Source organism: Oncorhynchus keta, chromosome 11, assembly GCF_023373465.1.
Source record: "Oncorhynchus keta strain PuntledgeMale-10-30-2019 chromosome 11, Oket_V2, whole genome shotgun sequence".
Taxonomy (NCBI): domain Eukaryota; kingdom Metazoa; phylum Chordata; class Actinopteri; order Salmoniformes; family Salmonidae; genus Oncorhynchus; species Oncorhynchus keta.
This window is the reverse complement of record NC_068431.1, coordinates 50,914,642-50,938,171: the sequence shown is the minus strand read 5'-3', so window position 1 is coordinate 50,938,171 and position 23,530 is coordinate 50,914,642. Positions and strand designations below refer to the sequence as shown.

General features: G+C 44.1%; 1 protein-coding gene across 2 annotated transcripts in view; it reads left to right on the top strand.

The window, feature by feature from the left end:
• The first annotated feature begins 731 nt into the window (after positions 1-731).
• The window catches only part of LOC118390540 (serine/threonine-protein kinase 26-like), a 25,354-nt gene continuing 2,555 nt past the window's right edge, over positions 732-23,530 (top strand). Inside the window, exons 1-6 of one of the 2 annotated variants that reach the window (XM_035781204.2) lie at positions 732-1,194; positions 19,876-20,106; positions 22,514-22,570; positions 22,664-22,772; positions 22,914-23,071; positions 23,224-23,409. In XM_035781204.2, coding sequence (XP_035637097.2) covers positions 1,144-1,194; positions 19,876-20,106; positions 22,514-22,570; positions 22,664-22,772; positions 22,914-23,071; positions 23,224-23,409 — 792 coding nt within the window. In that variant the 5' untranslated portion in view covers positions 732-1,143. The remainder of the gene's footprint in view (positions 1,195-19,875; positions 20,107-22,513; positions 22,571-22,663; positions 22,773-22,913; positions 23,072-23,223; positions 23,410-23,530) is intronic. The other variant, XM_052457433.1, reaches the window with a different exon arrangement.

Here is a 23,530-nt window from a genome sequence, read left to right as displayed (position 1 = left end):
AATGCAAATGTTTACTAGCATTATTTTTCATAAACCAATGCATTTTTAAATACATTGTGGTTAAGGTAGGGTATGATTTCATTTAATCATTTCATTAAATTGTTTTAACACAAATCATAGTTTGACTATCGCAAACGGTTTGACTTGAAAAAATACAAAACATGTTTTTTTAAAGAGCCGTTTGGGAGCTAAACAAGCTGGCTCTTTTTGGTGAACTGCCGAACGAGCCGGCTTACTGGAAAGAGCCGGAATGCCCATCACTACTGACCAAAGGCAGGCACAAGTGGGTGTTTCCTGGTGAAGGCCCACATCAAGAAACAACCGGAATTGAAATTACAAGATTTTGGAGCAAATTGGCAAAAGCAGAAGGGTGCAATTGCGGTCAGCAATTTGGGGCGTTCCTGCATGTGGGTATTCCTGCATTTGCAGGAGCCCTTTACTTTTTATCCATTTTAAACGAGGACTCCGGAACACAGCAGACGTAGTAATTCCCACATACAGGAACGCCCCAAATTGAGGGCCGCAATCACACAATTGGAGAGAAAGCAGTGACGCGAATGTCTCTGTACAGTTTTCGGCTCCATCCAACTGCTGAGCGCTAATAACGTTTGCTGCGTTCAACTACTAGTCGGATCTAGGGAACTCAAATGTTCGACCTGCTGACTGATTGAACGCAGCACGTGTATAACGATAACCAGTTAGCAAGTTGGAAATTTCCGAGTTCCCACTCGCATGTGAACATGGCATAAAGCCAGCCAGCCACATCAACGTAGTTCTGACAACAAGTCGTCGACTGCTTGCACTTTTGGATGTATTTTTTTTACTAGCTAAATCCACAGATGAATAGCCTGTCGTAACATCAAAGACAGTGTTTTACAACTATAAATGAATGTTAAAACATCAAGATCGATGTCATGGAATAGTCAGTCGTCTGTTGTTTTGAAGTAGCTAGCCTAGCGTTAAGGCTGGGTGTGTAATGTCAGCTAGCTACGACGACTTTAGCAGTTAGCTACGTTTTTCAAAGAAAAAGAGGTTGCTACCGTTAACTAGCGAATAATAAACCGCATACTGGGTTGCCTAACGTTAGTTCGCTAGGCTAGTTATCTAAAACGTTAATCGGTTGGTTTTCTGTTGTTCCTTTGGATGCGGAAGATGGCCCAGTCACCGGTTGCGGTGCAAGTGCCTGGGATGCAGGTAAGTGGAGGCCTCCCAACTTTTTTCAATAACAACCATTTCACGTTAAATAGCTTTCTTGCATTTAGTTGAGTAACGTCAGTTAGCAAGATTGCAGGGCGTTGCTAGTGTGTAACTTCATACCTAGGTAGTTAACGAACGTTAGCAAAGTAACTTAGCCGCTGTAGTTAACTTAGCTAGTTTTGTATCCAGTTGGTGTATTGTTGCTAGACCGTTTTGAGGGCATGACACAAATCAATTAGCTAACCAGCTTTTTGAGCACTCGGGTATATGTCGGCAGTTCGCGGGAAGGAAGGACACGTCTGTCAACGTACGTTCAGCTACATGTACAATCATAATTGGATGTTAAACTGATTATGGCAGTACTAGGCCGAGTAACGTATGGCAATAGTCATGGACACACTTAACTCTGCTTATCGTAATGTCAAAATCAAAGTAAGCATACAGACAATTAAAACCCGTGAATTATTAGGACATGTAACTAAACTCGACCCTTGAATCAGCGTTCCAGCGGTGTATTTGATCTGCGCATGTGCCAGCACCGGTAGCGCAAGACGTGACCTATGCTTCCCAGTCGAAACAGTTCGCGCATATATTATGAAGACGTTTGTGTTCGTTTTTTTTTGGTGTTCGGCAGGGTTCAAGTACCTTTTTTTTCTTGAGGCTTGTCGAAGTTTTGGTAGCCAAAGTCAACTCCCCGTTCGTCGGTGATTGGTCGACAGCAGGGATTCTTCAATGAAGTGTTTGTAGTTCAATGACGGATGAAACTTCGTTCACATTTGACCACGTGAGAAATACTTAACCAAACAAACCAAATGGTTAGATGTAAAAATTGAACATGCGAAAGAGAAACTGATGACACTGCCACTGACATGTCAAAACTGCCAATGGCAGGTCTGGGTTAATTGTGTGAATTATTCATTCATTTCTCTGCCTGTTTTTATTTTTTATTTTAATTTTATATTTGCAATGCATCAGTGCAGCAAGGTATCAATTTAGCCAATGTGATCATATCACACCAGAGCGAGGCTACATGTCACTCTTGCCATTCAAACTTCCCCTCCAGTTCATTGCCAATTTATAGTGCAATATTTAAACGTGTGTTGGGGGAAAGTGTATTCATCACCCGCATTGCTTTCACTAAAATTGATCAATGGCTGATCATTAGGCTATGGACAGGCTGATCATTAGGCTATGGACAGGCTGATCATTAGGCTATGGACAGGCTGATCATTAGGCTATGGACAGGCTGATCATTAGACAGGCAGATCATTAGGCTATGGACAGGCTGATCATTAGGCTATGGACAGGCTGATCAGGCTGATCATTAGGCTATGGACAGGCTGATCATTATGGCTGATGGACAGGGACTGATCATTAGGCTATGGACAGGCTGATCATTAGGCTATGGACAGGCTGATCAGTAGGCTATGGACAGGCTGATCAGTAGGCTATGGACAGGCTGATCAGTAGGCTATGGACAGGCTGATCAGTAGGCTATGGACAGGCTGATCAGTAGGCTATGGACAGGCTGATCAGTAGGCTATGGACAGGTTGCGTGCATGTTTCTATTTTCTAATAGTTGTCTATTGTCTCTTTATCCTCGTCAGTGGCGTGAAGTTGTTTTTTGTGGTATCTTTACTTTGCTTTACTATTTATATTTTTGCAAACTTTTAGTTCACTACATTCCTAAAGAAAATAATGTACTTTTTACTCCCTGCATTCTCCTTGACTCCCAAAATTACTCGTTACATTTTGAATGCTTAGCAGGACAGGAAAATGGTCCAATTCACACACTTATCAAGAGAACACGTGGTCATCCCTACTGCTGCTGATATGGTGGACTCACTAAACACAAATCCAATTTATTTATATAGCCCTTCGTACATCAGCTGATATCTCAAAGTGCTGTACCGAAACCCAGCCTAAAACCCTGAACAGCAAGCAATGCAGGTGTTGAAGCACGCTGAAAAACTCCCTAGAAAGGCCAAAACATAGGAAGAAACCTAGAGAGGAACCAGGCTATGAGGGGTGGCCAGTCTTCTTCTGGCTGTGCCAGGTGGGGATTATAACAGAACATGGCCAAGATGTTCAAATTTCATAAATGACCAGCATGGTCAAATAATAGGTCTGGGACAGGTAGCACGTCCGGTGAACAGGTCAGGATTCCATAGCCGCAGGCAGAACAGTTGAAACTGGAGTAGCAGCACGGCCAGGTGGACTGGGGACAGCAAGGAGTCATCATGTCAGGTAGTCCTGAGGCATGGTCCTAGGGCTCAGGTCCTCCGAGAGAGGGAATTATAGAGAGCATACTTAAATTCACACGGGGCACCAGATAAGACAGGAGAAGTACTCAATATACACTGCTCAAAAAAATAAAGGGAACACTTAAACAACACAATGCAACTCCATTGTTTCACATGCTGTTGTGCAAATGGAATAGACAACAGGTTGAAATTATAGGCAATTAGCAAGACACCCCCAATAAAGGAGTGGTTTTGCAGGTGGTGACCACAGACCACTTCTCAGTTCCTATGCTTCTGGCTGATGTTTTGGTCACTTTTGAATGCTGGCGGTGCTTTCACTCGCGTGGTAGCATGAGACTGAGTCTACAACCCACACAAGTGGCTCAGGTAGTGCAGCTCATCCAGGATGGCACATCAATGTGAGCTGTGGCAAGAAGGTTTGCTGTGTCTGTCAGCGTAGTGTCCAGAGCATGGAGGCGCTACCAGGAGACAGGCCAGTACATCAGGAGACGTGGAGGAGGCCCTAGGAGGGCAACAACCCAGCAGCAGGACCGCTACCTCCGCCTTTGTGCAAGGAGGAGCACTGCGAGAGCCCTGCAAAATGACCTCCAGCAGGCCACAAATGTGCATGTGTCTGCTCAAACGGTCAGAAACAGACTCCATGAGGGTGGTATGAGGGCCCGACGTCCACAGGTGGGGATTGTGCTTACAGCCCAACACCGTGCAAGACGTTTGGCATTTGCCAGAGAACACCAAGATTGGCAAATTCGCCACTGGCACCCTGTGCTCTTCACAGATGAAAGCAGGTTCACACTGAGCACATGTGACAGACGTGACAGAGTCTGGAGACGCCGTGGAGAATGTTCTGCTGCCTGCAACATCCTCCAGCATGACCGGATTGGCGGTGGGTCAGTCATGGGGTGGGGTGGGGTGGCATTTCTTTGGGGGCGCCGCACAGCCCTCCATGTGCTTGCCAGAGGTAGCCTGACTGCCATTAAGTACCGAGATGAGATCCTCAGACCCCTTGTGAGACCATATGCTGGTGCGGTTGGCCCTGGGTTCCTCCTAATGCAAGACAAAGCTAGAGCTCATATGGATGGAGTGTGTCATCAGTTCCTGCAAGAGGAAGGCATTGATGCTATGGACTGGCCTGCCCGTTCCCCAGACCGGAATCAAATTGAGCACATCTGGGACATCATGTCCTGCTCCATCCACCAACGCCACGTTGCACCACAGACTGTCCAGGAGTTGGCGGATGCTTTAGTCCAGGTCTGGGAGGAGATCCCTCAGGAGACCATCCGCCACCTCATCAGGAGCATGCCCAGGCGTTGTAGGGAGGCCATACAGGCACGTGGAGGCCACACACACTACTGAGCCTAATTTTGACTTGTTTTAAGGACATTACATCAAAGTTGGATCAGCCTGTAGTGTGGTTTTCCACTTTAATTTTGAGTGTGACTCCAAATCCAGACCGCCATGGGTTGATACATTTGATTTCCATTGATAATTTGTTTGTTTTTGTCGTCAGCACATTCAACTATGTAAAGGAAAAAGTATTTAATAAGAATATTTCATTCATTCAGATCTAGGATGTGTTATTTTAGTGTTCCCTTTATTTTTTTGAGCAGTGTATAACAAACGGACCCTAGCTCCCCGACACAAACTACTGCAGCATAAATACTAGAGGCTGAGACAAGAGGGGTCAGGAGACACTGTGGCCCCATCCGATGATACCCCCGGACAGGGCCAAACCGGAAGGATATAACCCCACCCACTTTGCTAAAGCACAGCCCCCACACCACTGGAGGGATATCTTCAACCACCAACTTACCATCCTGAGACAAGACCGAGTATAGCCCACAAAGATCTCCGCCACGTCACAACCCAAGGGTGGGCGCCAACCCAGACAGGAAGATCACATCAGTGACTCAACCCACTCAAGTGACGCACCCCTCCTAGGGACGGCATGAAAGAGCACCAGTAAGCCAGTGACTCAGCCCCTGTAATAGGATTAGATGCAGAGAATCCCAGTGGAAAGAGGGGAACCGGCCAGGCAGAGGACGGCAAGGGCGGTTCGTTGCTCCAGAGCCTTTCCGTTCACCTTCACACTCCTGGGCCAGACAACACTCAATCATATGACCCACTGAAGAGATGAGTCTTCAGTAAAGATTTAAAGGTTGATACAGAGTTTGCGTCTCTCACATGGGTAGGCAGACCATTCCATAAAACTGGAGCTCTATAGGAGAAAGCTCTGCCTCCAGCTGTTTGCTTAGAAATTCTAGGGACAATTAGGAGGCCTGCGTCTTGTGACCGTAGCGTATGTGTAGATCTGTACGGCAGGACCAAATCAGAGAGATGGGTAGGAGCAAGCCCATGTAATGCTTTGTAGGTTAGCAGTAAAACCTTGAAATCAGCCCTTGCCTTGACAGGAGGCCAGTGTAGGGAGGCTCGCACTGGAGTAATATGATCAAATTTGTTGGTTCTAGTCAGGATTCTAGCAGCTGTATTTAGCACTAACTGAAGTTTATTTAGTGCTTTATCCGGATAGTTGGAAAGTAGAGCATTGCAGTAGTCTAACCTAGAAGTAACAAAAGCATGGATACATTTTTCTGCATCATTTTTGGACAGAAAGTTTCTGATTTTTGCAATGTTACGTAGATGGAAAGAAGCTGTCCTTGAAACAGTCTTGATATGTTCGTCAAAAGAGAGATCAGGGTCCAGAGTAATGCTGAGGTCCTTCACAGTTTTATTTGAGACGACTGTACAACCATTAAGATTTGTCAGATTCAACAGAAGATCTCTTTGCTTCTTGGGACCTAGGAATGGCATATATCTCTGTTTTGTTTGAGTTTAAAAGTAGAATGTTTGAAGCCATCCACTTCCTTATGTCTGAAACACAGGCTTCTAGCGAGGGCAATTTTGGGGCTTCACCATGTTTCATTGAAATGTACAGCTGTGTGTCATCCGCATAGCAGTGAAAGTGAACATTATGTTTTCGAATGACATCCCTAAGAGGTAAAATATATAGTGAAAACAATAGTGGTCCTAAAACGGAACCTTGAGGAACACCAACATTTATAGTTGATTTGTCAGAGGACAAACTGATATCTTTCTGACAGATAAGATCTAAACCAAGCCAGAACTTGTCCGTGTAGACCAATTTGGGTTTCCAATCTCTCCAAAAGAATGTGGTGATCGACGGTATCAAAAGCAGCACTAAGGTTTAGGAGCACGAGGACAGATCTAGAGCCTCGGTCTGATGCCATTAAAAGGTAATTTAGCACCTTCACAAATGCAGTCTCAGTGCTATGATGGGGTCTAAAACCAGACTGAAGCATTTCAAAAACATTGTTTATCTTCAGGATGGCAGTGAGTTGCTGCGCAACAGCCTTTTCTAACATTTTTGAGAGGAATGGAAGATTCGATATAGGCCGATAGTTAAAAAAAAAAAAAATCCTGGGTCAAGGTTTGGCTTTTTCAAGAGAGGCTTTGTTACTGCCACTTTTAGTGAGTTTGGTACACATCCAGTCGATAGAGAGCTGTTTTATGTTCAACATAGTTTAGTTGGAATAGGGTCCACTGTGCAGCTTGAAGGTTTAGAGGCCATGATTATTTTCGTCATTGTGTCAAGAGATATAGTACTAAAACACTTGTGTCTCTCTTGATCCTAGGTCCTGGCAGAGTTGTGCAGACTCAGGACAACTGAGCTTTGAAGGAAAACGCAGATTTAAAGAGGAGTCTGTAATTTGCTTTCTAATATTCATGATCTTTTCCTCAAAGAAGTTCATGAATTTATTACTGCTGAAGTGAAAGCCATCCTCACTTGGGGGATGTTGCTTTTTAGTTAGCTTTGCGACAGTATCAAAAATAAATTTCAGATTGTTCTTATTCTCCTCAATTAAGTTGGAAAAATAGGATGATCGAGCAGTGAGGGCTCTTCGATACTGCACGGTACTGTCTTTCCAAGCAAGTCGGAAGACTCCCAGTTTGGTGTGGCGCCGTTTCCGTTCCAATTTTCTGGAAGCTTGCTTCAGAGCTCGGGTATTTTCTGTATACCAGGGAGCTAGTTTCTTATGAGAAATGTTTTTAGTTTTTAGGGATGCAACTGTATCTAGGGTTTTGTGCAAGGTTAAATTGAGTTCCTCAGTTAGGTGGTTAACTGATTTTTGTCCTCTTGACGTCCTTGGGTAGAGACAGAGGGAATCTGGAAGGGCATCAAGGAATCTTTGTGTTGTCTGTGAATTTATAGCACAACTTATGATGCTCCTTGGTTGGGGTCTGAGCAGATTACTTGTTGCAATTGCAAGCGTAATAAAATGGTGGTCCGATAGTCCAGGATTATGAGGAAAAACATTAAGATCCACAACATTTATTCCATGGGACAAATCTAGGTCCAGAGTGTGACAGTGAGTAGGTCCAGAGACATGTTGGACAAAACCCACTGAGTCGATGATGGCTCCGAAAGCCTTTTGGAGTGGGTCTGTGGACTTTTCCATGTGAATATTAAAGTCACCAAAAATTGGAATATTATCTGCTATGACTACAAGGTCCGATAGGAATTCAGGGAACTCAATGAGGAACGCTGTATATGGCCCAGGAGGCCTGTAAACAGTAGTTATAAAAAGTGATTGAGTCGGCTGCATAGATTTCATGACTAGAGGCTCAAAAGACTAAAACATCTCTTTTTTTTGTAAATTGAAATTTGCTATCGTAAATGTTAGCAGCACCTCCGCCTTTGTGGGATGCACAGGGGTATGGTCACTAGTGTAACCAGGTGGTGAGGCCTCATTTAACACAGTAAATTCATCAGGCTTATGCCATGTTTCAGTCAGGCCAATCACATCAAGATTATGATCAGTGATTAGTTCATTGACTATAATTGCCTTTGAAGTAAGGGATCTAACATTAAGTAGCCCTATTTTGAGATGTGAGGTATCATGATCTCTTTCAATAATGACAGGAATGGAGGAGGTCTTTATCCTAGTGAGATTGCTAAGGCGAACACCGCCATGTTTAGTTTTGCCCAACCCAGGTCGAGGCACAGACACTGTCTCAATGGGGATAGCTGAGCTGACTACACTGACTGTGCTAGTGGCAGACTCCATAAGAGCACCCCTCCAGCTAGGATGGAGTCCGTCACTCCTCAGCAGATCACGCTTGGTCCTGTTTGTGTGTGAGTCCCAAAAAGAGGACCAATTATCTACAAATTTTGGGAGGGGCAGAAAACAGTTTTCAACCAGCGATTGAGTTGTGAGACTGCTGTAGAGCTCATCACTCCCCCTAACTGGGAGGGGGCCAGAGACAATTACTTGATGCCAAAACATCTTTCTAGCTGATTTACACGCTGAAGCTATGTTGCGCTTGGTAACCTCTGACTGTTTCGTCCTAACATCGTTGGTGCCGACGTGGATAACAATATCTCTATACTCTCTACACTCGCCAGTTTTAGCTTTAGCCAGCACCATCTTCAGATTAGACTTAACGTTGGTATCCCTGCCCCCTGGTAAACAGTGTATGATCGCTGGATGATTCGTTTTAAGTCCAATACTGCGGGTAATGGAGTCGCCAATGACTAGGGTGTTCAATTGGTCAGAGCTAAGCGTGGGAAGCTTCGGCGTCTCAGACCCCGTAACGGGATGCATCAAATGCATCATTTGTAAATTGTCTGAGTGTGCCTGTACTTGAATTGCTAGGGGGCTGGCCCACGTGGGGGAAATGGCACAGCTTCCAGAATAAGAAAATGGTGCCGTCTGCTTTGCTTAAGATAAGGAATTTGAAATGATTTGTACTTTAACTTTTGATACCGAAGTGTATTTAGTACCAAATACTTTTATTTTAGTAACTTTCTATTAAGGTATCTACAGTGCGTTGGGAAAGTAAACTCAATCTACACACAATACCCCATAATGACAAAGCGAAAACAGGCTTTTAGAAATGTTTGTGTATATAAGTGTGTATATATAAGAATGAATACTTTGCTATGAGACTTGAAATTGAGCTCAGGTGCATCCTGTTTCCATTGATCATCCTTGAGATTTTTTATATAAATTGGAGTCCACCTGTGGTAAATGTAATTGATTGGACATGATTTAGAAAGGCACACTCCTGTTTATATAAGGTCCCACAGTTGACAATGTAAAAACCAAGCCATGAGGTCGAAGGACTTATCCATAGAGCTCCGAGACAGGATTGTGTCGGAACAGATTTGGGAAGGGTACCAAAACATTTCTGCAGCATTTGAAGGTCCCCAACAACACAGTGGCCTCCATCATTCTTAAATGGGAGAAGTTTGGAACCAAATTTCATCCTAGAGCTGGCTGCATGGCCAAACTGAGCAATCGGGAGAGAAGGGCCTTGGTCAGGGAGGTGGCCAATAATCCGATGGTCACTCTGACAGAGCTCCAGAGTTCCTCTGGGGAGATGGTGGTCCTTCTGGAAGGTTTTCCCAGAAGGACCACCATCTCTGCACCACTCCACCAATCAGGCCTTTATGGTAGAGTGGCCAGACAGAAATTACTCCTCAGTAAAAGGCACATGACAGCCTGCTTGGAGTTAGCCAAAAGGCACCTAAAGGACTCTCAGAGAATGAGAAACAAGATTCTCTGGTCTGATGAGACCAAGATTGAACTCTTTGGCCTGAATGCCGAGTGTCACGTCTGGAGGAAACCTGGCACCATCCCTACAGTGAAGCATGGTGGGGGCAGCATCATGCTGTCAGGATGTTTTTCAGCGGCATGGACTGGGAGATTAGTTAGAATCGAGGGAAAGATGAACGGAGCAAAGTACAGAGAGATCCTTGATGAAAACCTGCTCCAGAGCGCTCAGGACCTCAGACTGGGGCGAAGGTTCACCTTCCAATAGGACAATGACCCTTATCACACAGCCAAGACAACGCAGGAGTGGCTTCGGGACAAGTCTCTGAATGTTCTTGAGTGGCCCAGCCAGAGCTTGGACTTGAACCCGATTTAACATCTCTGGAGAGACCTGAAAATAGCTGTGTAGCGACACTCCCCATCCAACCTGACAGAGCTTGAGAGGATCTGCAGAGAAGAACAGTAGAAACTCTCCAAATACAGGTGTATCAAGCTTGTAGCGTCATACCCAAGAGGACTTGAGGCTGTAATTGCTGCCAAAGGTGCTTCAACAAAGTAAATAAAATCAAATCAAATTTTATTTGTCACATACACATGGTTAGCAGATGTTAATGCGAGTGTAGCGAAATGCTTGTGCTTCTAGTTCCGACAATGCAGTGATAACCAACAAGTAATCACACATACAGTGTAAGGGGATAAGGAATATGTACATAAGGATATATGAATGAGTGATGGTACAGAGCAGCATACAGTAGATGGTATCGAGTACAGTATATACATATGAGATGAGTGTGTAGACAAAGTAAACAAAGTGACATAGTTAAAGTGGCTAGTGATACATGTATTACATAAGGATGCAGTCGATGATGTAGAGTACAGTATATACGTATGCATATGAGATGAATAATGTAGGGTAAGTAACATTATATAAGGTAGCATTGTTTAAAGTGGCTAGTGATATATTTACATTTTCCCATCAATTCCCATTATTAAAGTGGCTGGAGTTGGGTCAGTGTCAATGACAGTGTGTTGGCAGCAGCCACTCAATGTTAGTGGTGGCTGTTTAACAGTCTGATGGCCTTGAGATAGAAGCTGTTTTTCAGTCTCTCGGTCCCAGCTTTGATGCACCTGTACTGACCTCGCCTTCTGGATGATAGCGGTGTGAACAGGCAGTGGTTCGGGTGGTTGATGTCCTTGATGATCTTTATGGCCTTCCTGTAACATCGGGTGGTGTAGGTGTCCTGGAGGGCAGGTAGTTTGCCCCCGGTGATGCGTTGTGCAGTCCTCACTACCCTCTGGAGAGCCTTACGGTTGAGGGCGGAGCAGTTGCCGTACCAGGCGGTGATACAGCCCGCCAGGATGCTCTCGATTGTGCATCTGTAGAAGTTTGTGAGTGCTTTTGGTGACAAGCCGAATTTCTTCAGCCTCCTGAGGTTGAAAAGGCGCTGCTGCGCCTTCTTCACGACGCTGTCAGTGTGAGTGGACCAATTCAGTTTGTCTGTGATGTGTATGCAGAGGAACTTAAAACTTGCTACCCTCTCCACTACTGTTCCATCGATGTGGATAGGGGTGTTCCCTCTGCTGTTTCCTGAAGTCCACAATCATCTCCTTAGTTTTGTTGACGTTGAGTGTGAGGTTATTTTCCTGACACCACAGTCCGAGGGCCCTCACCTCCTCCCTGTAGGCCGTCTCGTCGTTGTTGGTAATCAAGCCTACCACTGTTGTGTCGTCCGCAAACTTGATGATTGAGTTGGAGGCGTGCGTGGCCACGCAGTCGTGGGTGAACAGGGAGTACAGGAGAGGGCTCAGAACGCACCCTTGTGGGGCCCCGTGTTGAGGATCAGCGGGGAGGAGATGTTGTTGCCTACCCTCACCACCTGGGGGCGGCCCGTCAGGAAGTCCAGTACCCAGTTGCACAGGGGGGGTCGAGACCCAGGGTCTCGAGCTTGATGACGAGCTTGGAGGGTACTATGGTGTTGAATGCCGAGCTGTAGTCGATGAACAGCATTCTCACATAGGTATTCCTCTTGTCCAGGTGGGTTAGGGCAGTGTGCAGTGTGGTTGAGTTTGCATCGTCTGTGGACCTATTTGGGCGGTAAGCAAATTGGAGTGGGTCTAGGGTGTCAGGTAGGGTGGAGGTGATATGGTCCTTGACTAGTCTCTCAAAGCACTTCATGATGACGGAAGTGAGTGCTACGGGGCGGTAGTCGTTTAGCTCAGTTACCTTAGCTTTCTTGGGAACAGGAACAATGGTGGCCCTCTTGAAGCATGTGGGAACAGCAGACTGGTATAGGGATTGATTGAATATGTCCGTAAACACACCGGCCAGCTGGTCTACGCATGCTCTGAGGGCACGGCTGGGGATGCCGTCTGGGCCTGCAGCCTTGCGAGGGTTAACACATTTAAATGTCTTACTCGCCTCGGCTGCAGTGAAGGAGAGACCGCATGTTTTCGTTGCAGGCCGTGTCAGTGGCACTGTATTGTCCTCAAAGCGGGCAAAAAAGTTATTTAGTCTGCCTGGGAGCAAGACTTCCTGGTCCGTGACTGGGCTGGGTTTCTTCTTGTAGTCCGTGATTGACTGTAGACCCTGCCACATGCCTCTTGTGTCTGAGCCATTGAATTGAGATTCCACTTTGTCTCTGTACTGACACTTAGCTTGTTTAATAGCCTTGCGGAGGGAATAGCTGCATTGTTTATATTCGGACATGTTACCAGACACCTTGCCCTGATTAAAAGCAGTGGTTCGCGCTTTCAGTTTCACGCGAATGCTGCCATCAATCCACGGTTTCTGGTTAGGGAATGTTTTTATCGTTGCTATGGGAATGACATCTTCGACGCACGTTCTAATGAACTCGCACACCGAATCAGCATATTCGTCAATATTTTCATCTGACGCAATACGAAACATGTCCCAGTCCACGTGATGGAAGCAGTCTTGGAGTGTAGAGTCAGCTTGGTCTGACCAGCGTTGGACAGACCTCAGCGTGGGAGCCTCTTGTTTTAGCTTCTGCCTGTAGGCAGGGATCAACAAAATGGAGTCGTGGTCAGCTTTCCCGAAAGGGGGGCGGGGCTGAGTAACAGTACTGAATACTTATATAAATGTGATATTTTTTATGCAAATTTATTACAATCTGTGTGTGTAGATTGAGGGACAACACGATTGAATCAATTTTAGGGTAAGGCTGCACCGTAACAAAATGTGGAAGAAGTCAAGGGGTCTAAATACTTTCCGAATGTACTGTATACTTTTACTGAAGTATGACAGTTGGGTACTTTTTCCACCACTGATCCTCGTCAATTTATATGATGGGCTACATTGATTTAACATTAATTTTGATATTCCACAGAGGATTTGAAGGCAAGGTTTTTAATATGTTTTTGGGAAAGGACAAATGTGATTTGCTTATGGCTGAGTTAGATGCGCTGCAGGCAGCTTGATTGATGGGTCCTCTTAGGTGGGTGGTGTGCATGTATGAGTTCACTTTTTTCCGTATGTCCATTTCCTAAAATAGGCCAAGCCTGTCTGGACTTCATCTCTTTTAATCAGATAGAAAACAACAACCTATGTCTTGTTGCAGGGTCAGCATATGTGCGAGGAATGACAACAGGTGCCAGTTTTGTGTTTCTTCGCTTATTAAATGTGTTGCAACTGAATGAAACGTAGCCCAGCTCTCTTCATGATTCATCCTATAGGATGCATAGCCTCTATCATAATATTTTCAGTAGCGTATTATTTTTCCAGGAACATATTTTTTTCTCTCATTACTGCGTCCTCTGAAAAACATATTTCCATAGAGAATGACCCCAGTAGCGTTGGTGACGTTATGCGAATCGATCGGGGAAGGTGGAGGGGAAAACGCACCTGACTGGGTGGGAATGGTTTAGTGCGTCAAAATCGGAATCTGCATTTCTGACATTTCAGCTGACATTTCTTAATTTGTATACTAGACTAATATTTAGAGGTAATAACTTGAATAATAATAATGAAATACTACTGATAATAACAGTGTAATAGCGAAGTCCCACATAGGATAAAAAAGCCCCCATCCACAGGGCACGAGTGGTCACTGAATGGTTTGATGAGCATGAAAATGAGGTAAACCATATGCCACGGCCGTCTCAGTCACCAGATCTTAACCTAATTGAGACGGCGTTTTCCACCACCATCAACTAAACACCAAATGATGGAATTTCTCGCAGAAGAATGGTGTCGCATCCCAGCAATAGAGTTTGACACTTGTAGACTCTATGCCAAAGTGCATTGAAGCTCTTCTGGCTCAGCCTGTTAAAGAGCATCTGTACTTTCTGTATACTTTTTAGCCGATTGTTCTGAAAGTAGCGCTCATGAGCCAAAAGTGGTCCCAGAAAGTTGCATACTACATCACATATGTGCAGATATGTGCACCATGTCATTGCTCTTGCTCTGCTGTGTGTATCTTGCTAGCTGTCACTCAAATGTCGAGGGCCGGAAGCTCATTGGCTAGTACTTGAATTGCTAGGGGGCTGGCCCACGTGGGGGAAATGGCACAGCTTCCAGAAAAACTGTATTTTTCAAACAAGGTATTACTGTTTTTATTTTTAATACATTTCCCAAAATGTCTAAACCTGTTTTCGCTTTGTCATTATGAGGTATTGTGTGTAGATTGATGGGGAAAAAATAATTGTAATTCATTTTAGAAAAAGGCTGTAATGTAACAAAATGTGGAAAAGACGAGGTCTGAATACTTTCCGAATGCACTGTGTGTGTGTGTGTGTATTAGAGGTCGACCGATTAATTGGAATGGCCGATTTTTAATTCGGGACGATTTCAAGGTTTCATAACAATCGGGAATCTGTATTTTTTTTTTTTTTTTTGCACTCCATGAGGAGCCTGCCTGTTACGCGAATGCAGTAAGCCAAGGTAAGTTGCTAGCTAGCATTAAACTTATCTTATAAAAAACAATCAATCAATCATAATCACTAGTTATAACTACACATGGTTGATGATATTACTAGTTTATCTAGCGGGTCCTGCGTTGCATATAAGCGATGGGGATTTAACAAAAGCGTATTTGTGAAAAAAGCACAATCGTTGGACGACTGTACCTAACCATAAACGCCAATGCCTTTCTTAAAATCAATATACAGAAGTATATATTTTTAAACCTGCATATTTCATTTCTCTGTATCATTTCTCTTGTGTTCATTGCACGCAGAGTCAAGGTATATGCAACAGTGTGGGCAGCCTGGCTCATTGCGAACTAATTTGCCAGAATTTTACGTAATTATGACGTAACATTGAAGGTTGTGCAATGTAACAAGAATATTTAGACTTCGGGAAGCCACCCGTTAGATAAAATACCGACCGGTTCCGTATTTCACTGAAATAATAAACGTCTTGTTTTCGAGATGATCGTTTCCGGATTCGACCATATTAAGGATCAAAGGCTCGTATTTCTGTGTGTTATGTTATAATTAAGTCTATGATTTGATAGAGCAGCAGCAGGCTCGTAAGCATTCATTCAAACAGCACTTTAGTGCGTTTTGCCAGCAGCTCTTCGCAAGCACAGCGCTGTTTATGACTTCAAGCCTATCAGCCTAATGGTTGGTGTAACCAATGTGAAATTGCTAGCTAGTTAGCGGGGTGCGCGCTAATGGGTCAGCGTTTCAAAGGGACTGAAGCTCACTGGCAATACTATAAGCTCTGAGACTTGGAGTAGTTATTCCCAAAACCTTTTAACTCTGCAAGGGCCTTATCCAGTTACAAATTGGCTTTTATGACATGTGGAACAGCCACTTTACAATAGTGCATCTAAATCTTTTAAGGGTTACATCCTATCCTAGGTATTCCTTAAAGAGTGTGGCTGTTGGCGTCGATGTGTTCCTGGTTTTGACTGGGCTGAGCCCAGGGTAGGGGCGAGCAGGCCAGGTGGATGGGACTGAAGAGCCTGGATACTGTTACACTGGCAATGGTCTTGTACTATAAGAACATGGAGAGAGCCAATAGTCAAAGGTATATGAAATACAAATGGTATAGAGAGAAATAGTCCTATAAATACTATAACTACAACCTAAAACCTCTCACCTTGTCATATTGAAGACTCCTGTTAAAAGGAACCACCAGCTTTCATATGTTCTCATGTTCTGAGCAAGGAACTTAAACGTTAGCTTTCTTACATGGCACATATTGCACATCTCCTTCTCCAACACTTTGTTTTTGTATTATTTAAACCAAATTGAACATGTTTCATTATTTATTTGAGGCTAAATAGATTTTTATTGATGTGTTAAAATAAGTGTTCATTCAGTATTGTTGTAATTGTCATTATTACAAATACATTTAAAAAAACATCTATTTTGTGAAGTGCACCAGTCCCTCCTGCAGCAAAGCACGATTGGGATGGTGTTCCTCAGCTTGCAAGCCTCCCCCTTTTTCCTCCAAACATATTATGGCCAAACAGTTCTATTTTTGTTTCATCAGACCAGTGGATGATCATTGTCCCCTGTGCAGTTGCAAACCGAAGTCTGGCTTTTTTATTGCGGTTTTGGAGCAGTGGCTTCTTCCTTGCTGAGCAGCCTTTCAGGTTATGTCGATATAGGACTCGTTTTACTGTGGATATAGATACTTTGTACCTGTTTCCTCCAGCATCTTCACAAGGTCCTTTGCTGCTGTTCTGGGATTGATATGCACTTTTCGCACCAAAGTACGTTCATCTCTAGGAGACAGAACTTGTCTCCTTCCTGAGCGTTATGACGTCTGCGTGGTCCCATGGTGTTTATACTTGTGTAATATTGTTTGTACAGATGAACTTGGTACCTTCAGGCGTTTGTATATTGCTCCCAAGGATGAACCAGACTTGTGGTCTACAATTTCTTTTCTGAGGTCTTGGCTGATTTCTTTTGATTTTCACATGATGTCAAGCAAAGAGGCACTGCGTTTGAAGGTAGGCCTTGAAATACATCCACAGGTACACCTCTAATTGACTCTAATGATGTCAATTAGCCTATCGGAAGCTTCTAAAGCCATGACATAATTTTCTGGAATTTTCCAAGCTGTTTAAAGGCACAGTCAACTTAGTGTATGTTAACTTCTGACCCACTGGAATTGTGATACAGTGAATTATAAGTGAAAGAATGACTTGTGTCATGCACAAAGTAGATGTCCTAACCGACTTGCCAAAACTATAGTTTGTCAACAAGAAATTTGTGGAGTGGTTGATACACTTAGGTCGGAGTCATTTAAAGCGACTTTATGTAAACGTCCGACATCAACTGTATATAGAAAGGCACAGGTGTTTGCCTCTGGTCTACTGAAAGCATCTTTTGTGTATCCTTTGCCTTGGCAAATTCTATATTGTTTGGGCTGCCATATGGTCACCGTTCACTAGATTTGGGACTTGAAATAGGCCTAAGCCACAACTGCTGTTCTGCATTTACAGCCTGTAATCTGATATGGATGAGAACATTTCAGTGCAATAACGTTACAGCGTTAGGTCTCATCTCTGTCGCTGATGATTTGAACGTTAGAGGGAAGATTGCTGCTCTATGAGAACACTTGTGGGTGGAACTATGACATTACTTTACCAAAGTGAGACGTTAAAAGATTCCATGCTTATTCAGTTATATTTTGTGTACCAATTTATTAAATTGGGGGATTAGGCTTTAGGTGTTTTCTATTTCAGTTTAGCCACACTTATCTAACAACTCTGAAATGTAACATATTATAAGGCAAGGAAAGTAAATTGTGACAAATATGAACATTCTCTCATCTGCAGATTATTCTCTCCCTGCCAAGTTCTAGTATGGTCATTGCAAAACATGGGCATTAAGGCTACTTTGCAGCACTCCAGTACTCAAGCTGCCTCGTGCAACAGCAGGAAGGCTGCATTGATGAGAGGTGGTTGATATTAGTAATTTCCCTGGGGCTTTAGTAATGACGTTTGTTCACCATGCTTCATTGCTCTGGCAAATGAATTCCTAAATGCAGGATATCCACCTGTCTCTCTCTCTCTCTCTGTCTCTCTCTGTCTCTCGAGATCAGCAACTCCCTTGTGATTTCCTCTGTTTTCTGGTATGGGCATTAGGCCTACCTGCAGTCCAAAGTCTGATGCCTAAATCAGGCCCGGCAAGCCTTACTGTTTTGTGAGACTGGTATGATACTGCCAACAATGACCAGTAGCATTGGCCACATTTGAAGTGTTCTGTCAGCTTTTAAGAGGGTGTGGCCTGAGAGGGAGTATTCCTTACTCTTGTTTGCTGTGGGTGAACACCCGAGTCTGCGCTAGGTTAGTTGTCAACAGTGCATTGGAAACGGGCCCATGCACAGGACGTGTGTATGTTAAATGTTGGGCATGCTGCCTGCATGTTCTTTCCACAATATGCGCAGGGGCCTATTCTCTTCAGCTTTTAGTTTTGAATCAGAATAGGCCTGTTGGATTTAGACCGCTAGCTTCCTCCCAAGAAATTCTGTTGACGGAAGTTATTTCCAGCCAAACATGTTCTGCCATGTGGCGGTAACAAACTGATTAAGGTCCTGGCCTGGGCAGTCTCCAGATTAGCCTAGTGCCCACAGCTTTATCTGAGGCAGAACGGTCTAGATGCGTGAGACTTGGGGCAGGATACAGCCTCTTATAGCTGCTCTGGCCCTCTGTGTGACGCCATGAGCCAGTCTCTGCCCAGACACTGACGCTGCTGCCATTCTAGGCAGTCCTGTCACACTGAAGCCCCACACACCCAAAGGTGACCAAAGACAAGAAAGTCATCTATTCCTGCCTCTGTGCCAACCTGCCAGACAGGGCTCTTAAGTCAGAGCAGAGAGAGAGAGATCAAGGCTGGTGCCACTGACTTCCACCACTCTCTGTACAGATTAATAAATTGGTGTTTCCCCTAGTATTTTTTTCAGCAGCGGTGGCTACCAGTTTGCTGTTTTTAAAGCAAATATCCTGGAATTCTACACATTTATCCACGATATATGCTGTGTTCTTATGCCATTTGAGTGACTCAAACATTATAACCATATCAATGGGGGCCCCATGCCATTACGTTTTTTTTGTTTTTACATTTTAGATTCTCCCTGACCGTCTAGTTTTTATTTAGGTGGTTAAGTTCTCAAAGTTGATCTTATTTCAAAAAATATATAACGGCATTATCTTTTCTACGTACTTAGTTTTTTTTTTGAGTGGAGGACATGACTTGGCAGCGGCAGACCACCGCTGCTAAATTAAAATATTGGAAACACTGAGAAATGCACAAGGGCAAAGATCTGTCTGTGGAAACCCATTTTCCGTTCAAAACACATCTGCTTCCAAGTGATCTCAATGCCACACCCTTTTCACCTTTGCTGTATTTGAAATGTCCCACATTTTAGAACAAGATTTGGCAATAATAAGCTTAACAGGAGACAGTTTATCATTTATTTGGATCCAACAGGCTCTCTTTGCAAACATGCTTGTGGTCATCTAGGGATAGGCTACAGTGCAGATTAGGCCATGTGGATTTTTCACATTGGGTAGGCTATTCTTTTATAAAACAGTTGATCGTCAGTTTTCTATAGCCTGGCCTATCGATTTAAACTATGTAGCCACACCGTTCCACGTCAGTTAAAGAAATGGCAACTACCTGTTTTCGACTCATTCAGCAGTATAAACTAGCCACGTAAAATAAGGCTCTGATGAAGAAGATTACGCTGAAACGCAAGTCCCGTGAATAAATGATCAGGTCTATGCTGAAACAGTCCTCTATAAAAAATATATATATATATTTTCCTGGATTGTCACCTGTTGAGGTGTCCTGGGGTAATGAATGTTTATTTATTTATTTTTGTTAGCCACATAACTGCTATGTCTCTGTCTCTGAACCTTCAGAACACCCGGACAGACCCTGAGGAGCTGTTCACCAAGCTGGAGCGTATTGGGAAGGGCTCCTTCGGCGAGGTGTTCAAGGGCATCGACAACCGCACCCAGAATGTGGTGGCCATCAAGACCATAGACCTGGAGGAGGCTGAGGATGAGATGGAGGACATCCAGCAGGAGATCACCGTGCTCAGCCAGTGTGACAGCCCCTACGTCACCAAGTACTACGGCTCCTACCTCAAGGTAACACACGCGCACACCGCCACTCGTTCCACCTCAAAAAGCACCAGAAAGACGATTTGACACCCACCATCTCGGATTGTTCTGAAATCGTTAGTTTGAAACATCAAATGAATATTCCTGAAAGATTTGGTTAAAATATAATTTGATATCTGAGAAATTAAGGTAATTGATTGCACCCAAATTGGCTTTTTTTTTTTTTTTTTTTTTTCATATAATCGTCAACAAATATAGTATCTTACATCCGATTTGGATAATAATTTTTTCTACCAATGAGTAAGACAGGAGGAATCCAATAAAATGATCAAAAGCCCTCCACGGACCCCCCCCCACACCCCCATCCCTCCCCAACAACCAGTAGAAGTTCTGTCTGATAAGTAGTATGGAGCTGTGGCTTGGAATATTGCTTTGTTTTATCCTATGTGTTTTCTGTATGTATATGAAGTATCCAGCCAAGTATAATTTTTGTAGGTTTTGTTCTGTCATTAAATCCTTGTGCAAGAGAAATGGTCTACGTTGGTGGTTAGTCTATAATTTGTTAATGCTAAGTACTAACAATGAGTTCAACATTTCGAAAGTTTGCTGTAGCACGTCAACCCTTTTTGTTTTTATTTTATGTCCCGCCCCATCCAGGCTGTGATTGGTTGGTTCACGTAAAGTGACATTGACGAGAGCTTGGTTCAACAAAAGGCACCCGATTTATAGCTGAATAGCCAGCTAGCCAAACCCAAACATTGCTTATTTTATCCCTATTGTCTTCCGTCTTACCGCTTCAGCTGCAAAACCTTGACTAACAGTTGAACTGGTATCGCTGGGCTCAATGGGCTGCTCTCTCTCCTCTCTGCTGCCAGCGCCTACGGGCTCATTAGGCTGAGATTGACTGGTAACGGCGCCAAATGTTAATAATTTATTTTCAAACATTTGGCTGCATCAGCCTCATGGGACTTCAACCTCTTCTCTCTCTGCTTTTCAGCACCGCCTTGACGTTAGTTCTCTTTTTGTTTGTCCATCTTGCTCCGCTCCATTATTTATCCCAATGTCACCACTTAACAGAGATGGGAAAGGGGCGGGGCCCAGGTAAAGTTAGAATGGACTGGACCAAAAGTAATTGGCTGGGGGAGAGAGGCTGACAGATGTAATACCCAACCACAGTGGCAGAGGGCTGGCAGCACACTCGCCTGGGCCAGTCAGACGTACAGCACTTGGTTATTTTTATTTGAGCGGGGGCTGGGGTTATTTATATTTTGCTTTGCTCAGGCCCCAATTGTCAAGCGGCCCACCGGGGAAACTCCCGGTGCGCCAGATGGCCAGTCCGTTATTGTCTGCTGCAGAGGATAAGTTCATTAGAGTAAATAAGAATTTGTTCTTAACTGACCTTCCTAGTTTAAAATAAATATTGAAAAAAGTAACACACATCTCAACATCAACTGTTCAGAGGAGACTACGTGAATCAGGCCTTCACGGTCAAATTGCTCCAAAGAAACCACTACTGAAGGACATCTATAATATTGCCCAAACAACTACCTCTTCCCCTACTGTATTTATTTATTTTGCTCCTTTGCACCCCATTATTTCTATCTCTACATTCATCCACTGCAAATCTACCATTCCAGTGTTTTACTTGCTATATTGTATTTACTTTGCCACCATGGCCTTTTTTTGCCTTTACCTCCCTTATTTGCTCACATTGTATATAGATTTATTTTTCTACTGTATTATTTATTGACTGTTTGTTTTACTCCATGTGTAACTCTGTTGTATGTGTCGAACCGCTTTATCTTGGCCAGGTCGCAATTGTAAATGAGAACTTGTTCTCAACTTGCCTACCTGGTTAAATAAAGGTGAAATAAATAAAATAAAATGTGAACCCCAAAACTTCAATGGCCAATTTGAGTGCAATCAATTAACTTAATTTGATTGCGCTCGTTTTAATCAAGTTAAATCAAAGATAAAAAAAATGTCTGCACGATCATATATAAAGATCGTTTTGGACATGAGAACCGACTATAATAGTATAACGTTACTGTGAGACAAAACACCGCCTCGTGTACTATGAGATTTTAGGATTGTGCGAATGGTGACATTTTTCTGAACAGACCACTAGACAAAATATGTGCATAACCTAAAGATTTAAATGCATATTCCCATGAAACCGTTTTGAGATCAGATGGTCCGCAATACAAATGCTGCATGGACGTTTTCACCGGTTAAACAGTGAGAAATGTGAAGGGAGGGTGACAACAGTAGCCTGGAGGTAAAGTAGCCTAGGGGTAAAGAAACGGGTGCAGAACATGATACAAATCTTTCCCGGGGGGTGGGACAAGGGTGTGGGGGGGGGGGGGGTTACCTACGGCGCCTCGGCCTAAAATCATGTCTAATGGTTCCCTCTTTTCTGCCTCTCTCTGTACAGGGCAGTAAACTATGGATCATTATGGAGTACCTTGGTGGTGGCTCAGCTCTGGACCTGGTAAGGGTTACAATATGTCAGTGCCCCCCCCCCCATGTCTGTTGATGGGTTTGCGTATGTGGTATGTGTGCTCACTGTGTGTCTTGTGTCTAGCTGCGAGCAGGGGCATTTGACGAGTTTCAGATTGCGACCATGCTGAAGGAGATCTTGAAGGGTCTGGACTACCTCCACTCCGAGAGGAAGATTCACAGGGACATCAAAGGTGTGTGTGTGTGTGTTTAATATCTTCCGTAGAGACGAGCTGCAGTATTAGGGTTAATATATCCGGTAGTCTTGCTCTTGTGCCATGTATTGATTTCACTCATTGCTGTTGGCATTATCATGGTTGTGTGTGGTTTGGCAGCGGCCAACGTGCTCCTGTCCGAGTGTGGCGAAGTGAAGTTGGCAGACTTTGGCGTGGCGGGCCAGCTGACAGACACCCAGATCAAACGGGAGACGTTCGTGGGCACGCCATTCTGGATGGCCCCTGAGGTCATCCAACAGTCTGCCTATGACTCCAAGGTTACCAGCTTTCTGTTCTCTTCTGTCTTTAGTGGAGGGCACTTGAAATTGAAGGCGTGTCCTCTTTTCATGACACAAACATGCTGTCAAATCCCGCAAACTTAATTTCACTGAATACCAGGCCCCTCTCTAACACACTCGCCCTCCACCAGGCTGATATTTGGTCTCTGGGCATCACTGCCATCGAGCTGGCCAAGGGTGAGCCTCCCAACTCAGACATGCACCCCATGCGGGTCCTCTTCCTCATACCAAAGAACACCCCACCCACCCTCAGTGGAGACTTCTCCAAGACCTTCAAAGAGTTTATAGACTCCTGCCTCAACAAAGACCCTTCATTTGTAAGTACAGTGCCTGAGCACTTAGTCAAGTAATGGAACTATGAGAAATAAAAGACAATCTTGCATTATTTAGTGGTAGTCCATATCGTTGTCCATGGTTAGGCTGCCTTTAATTGTGAGC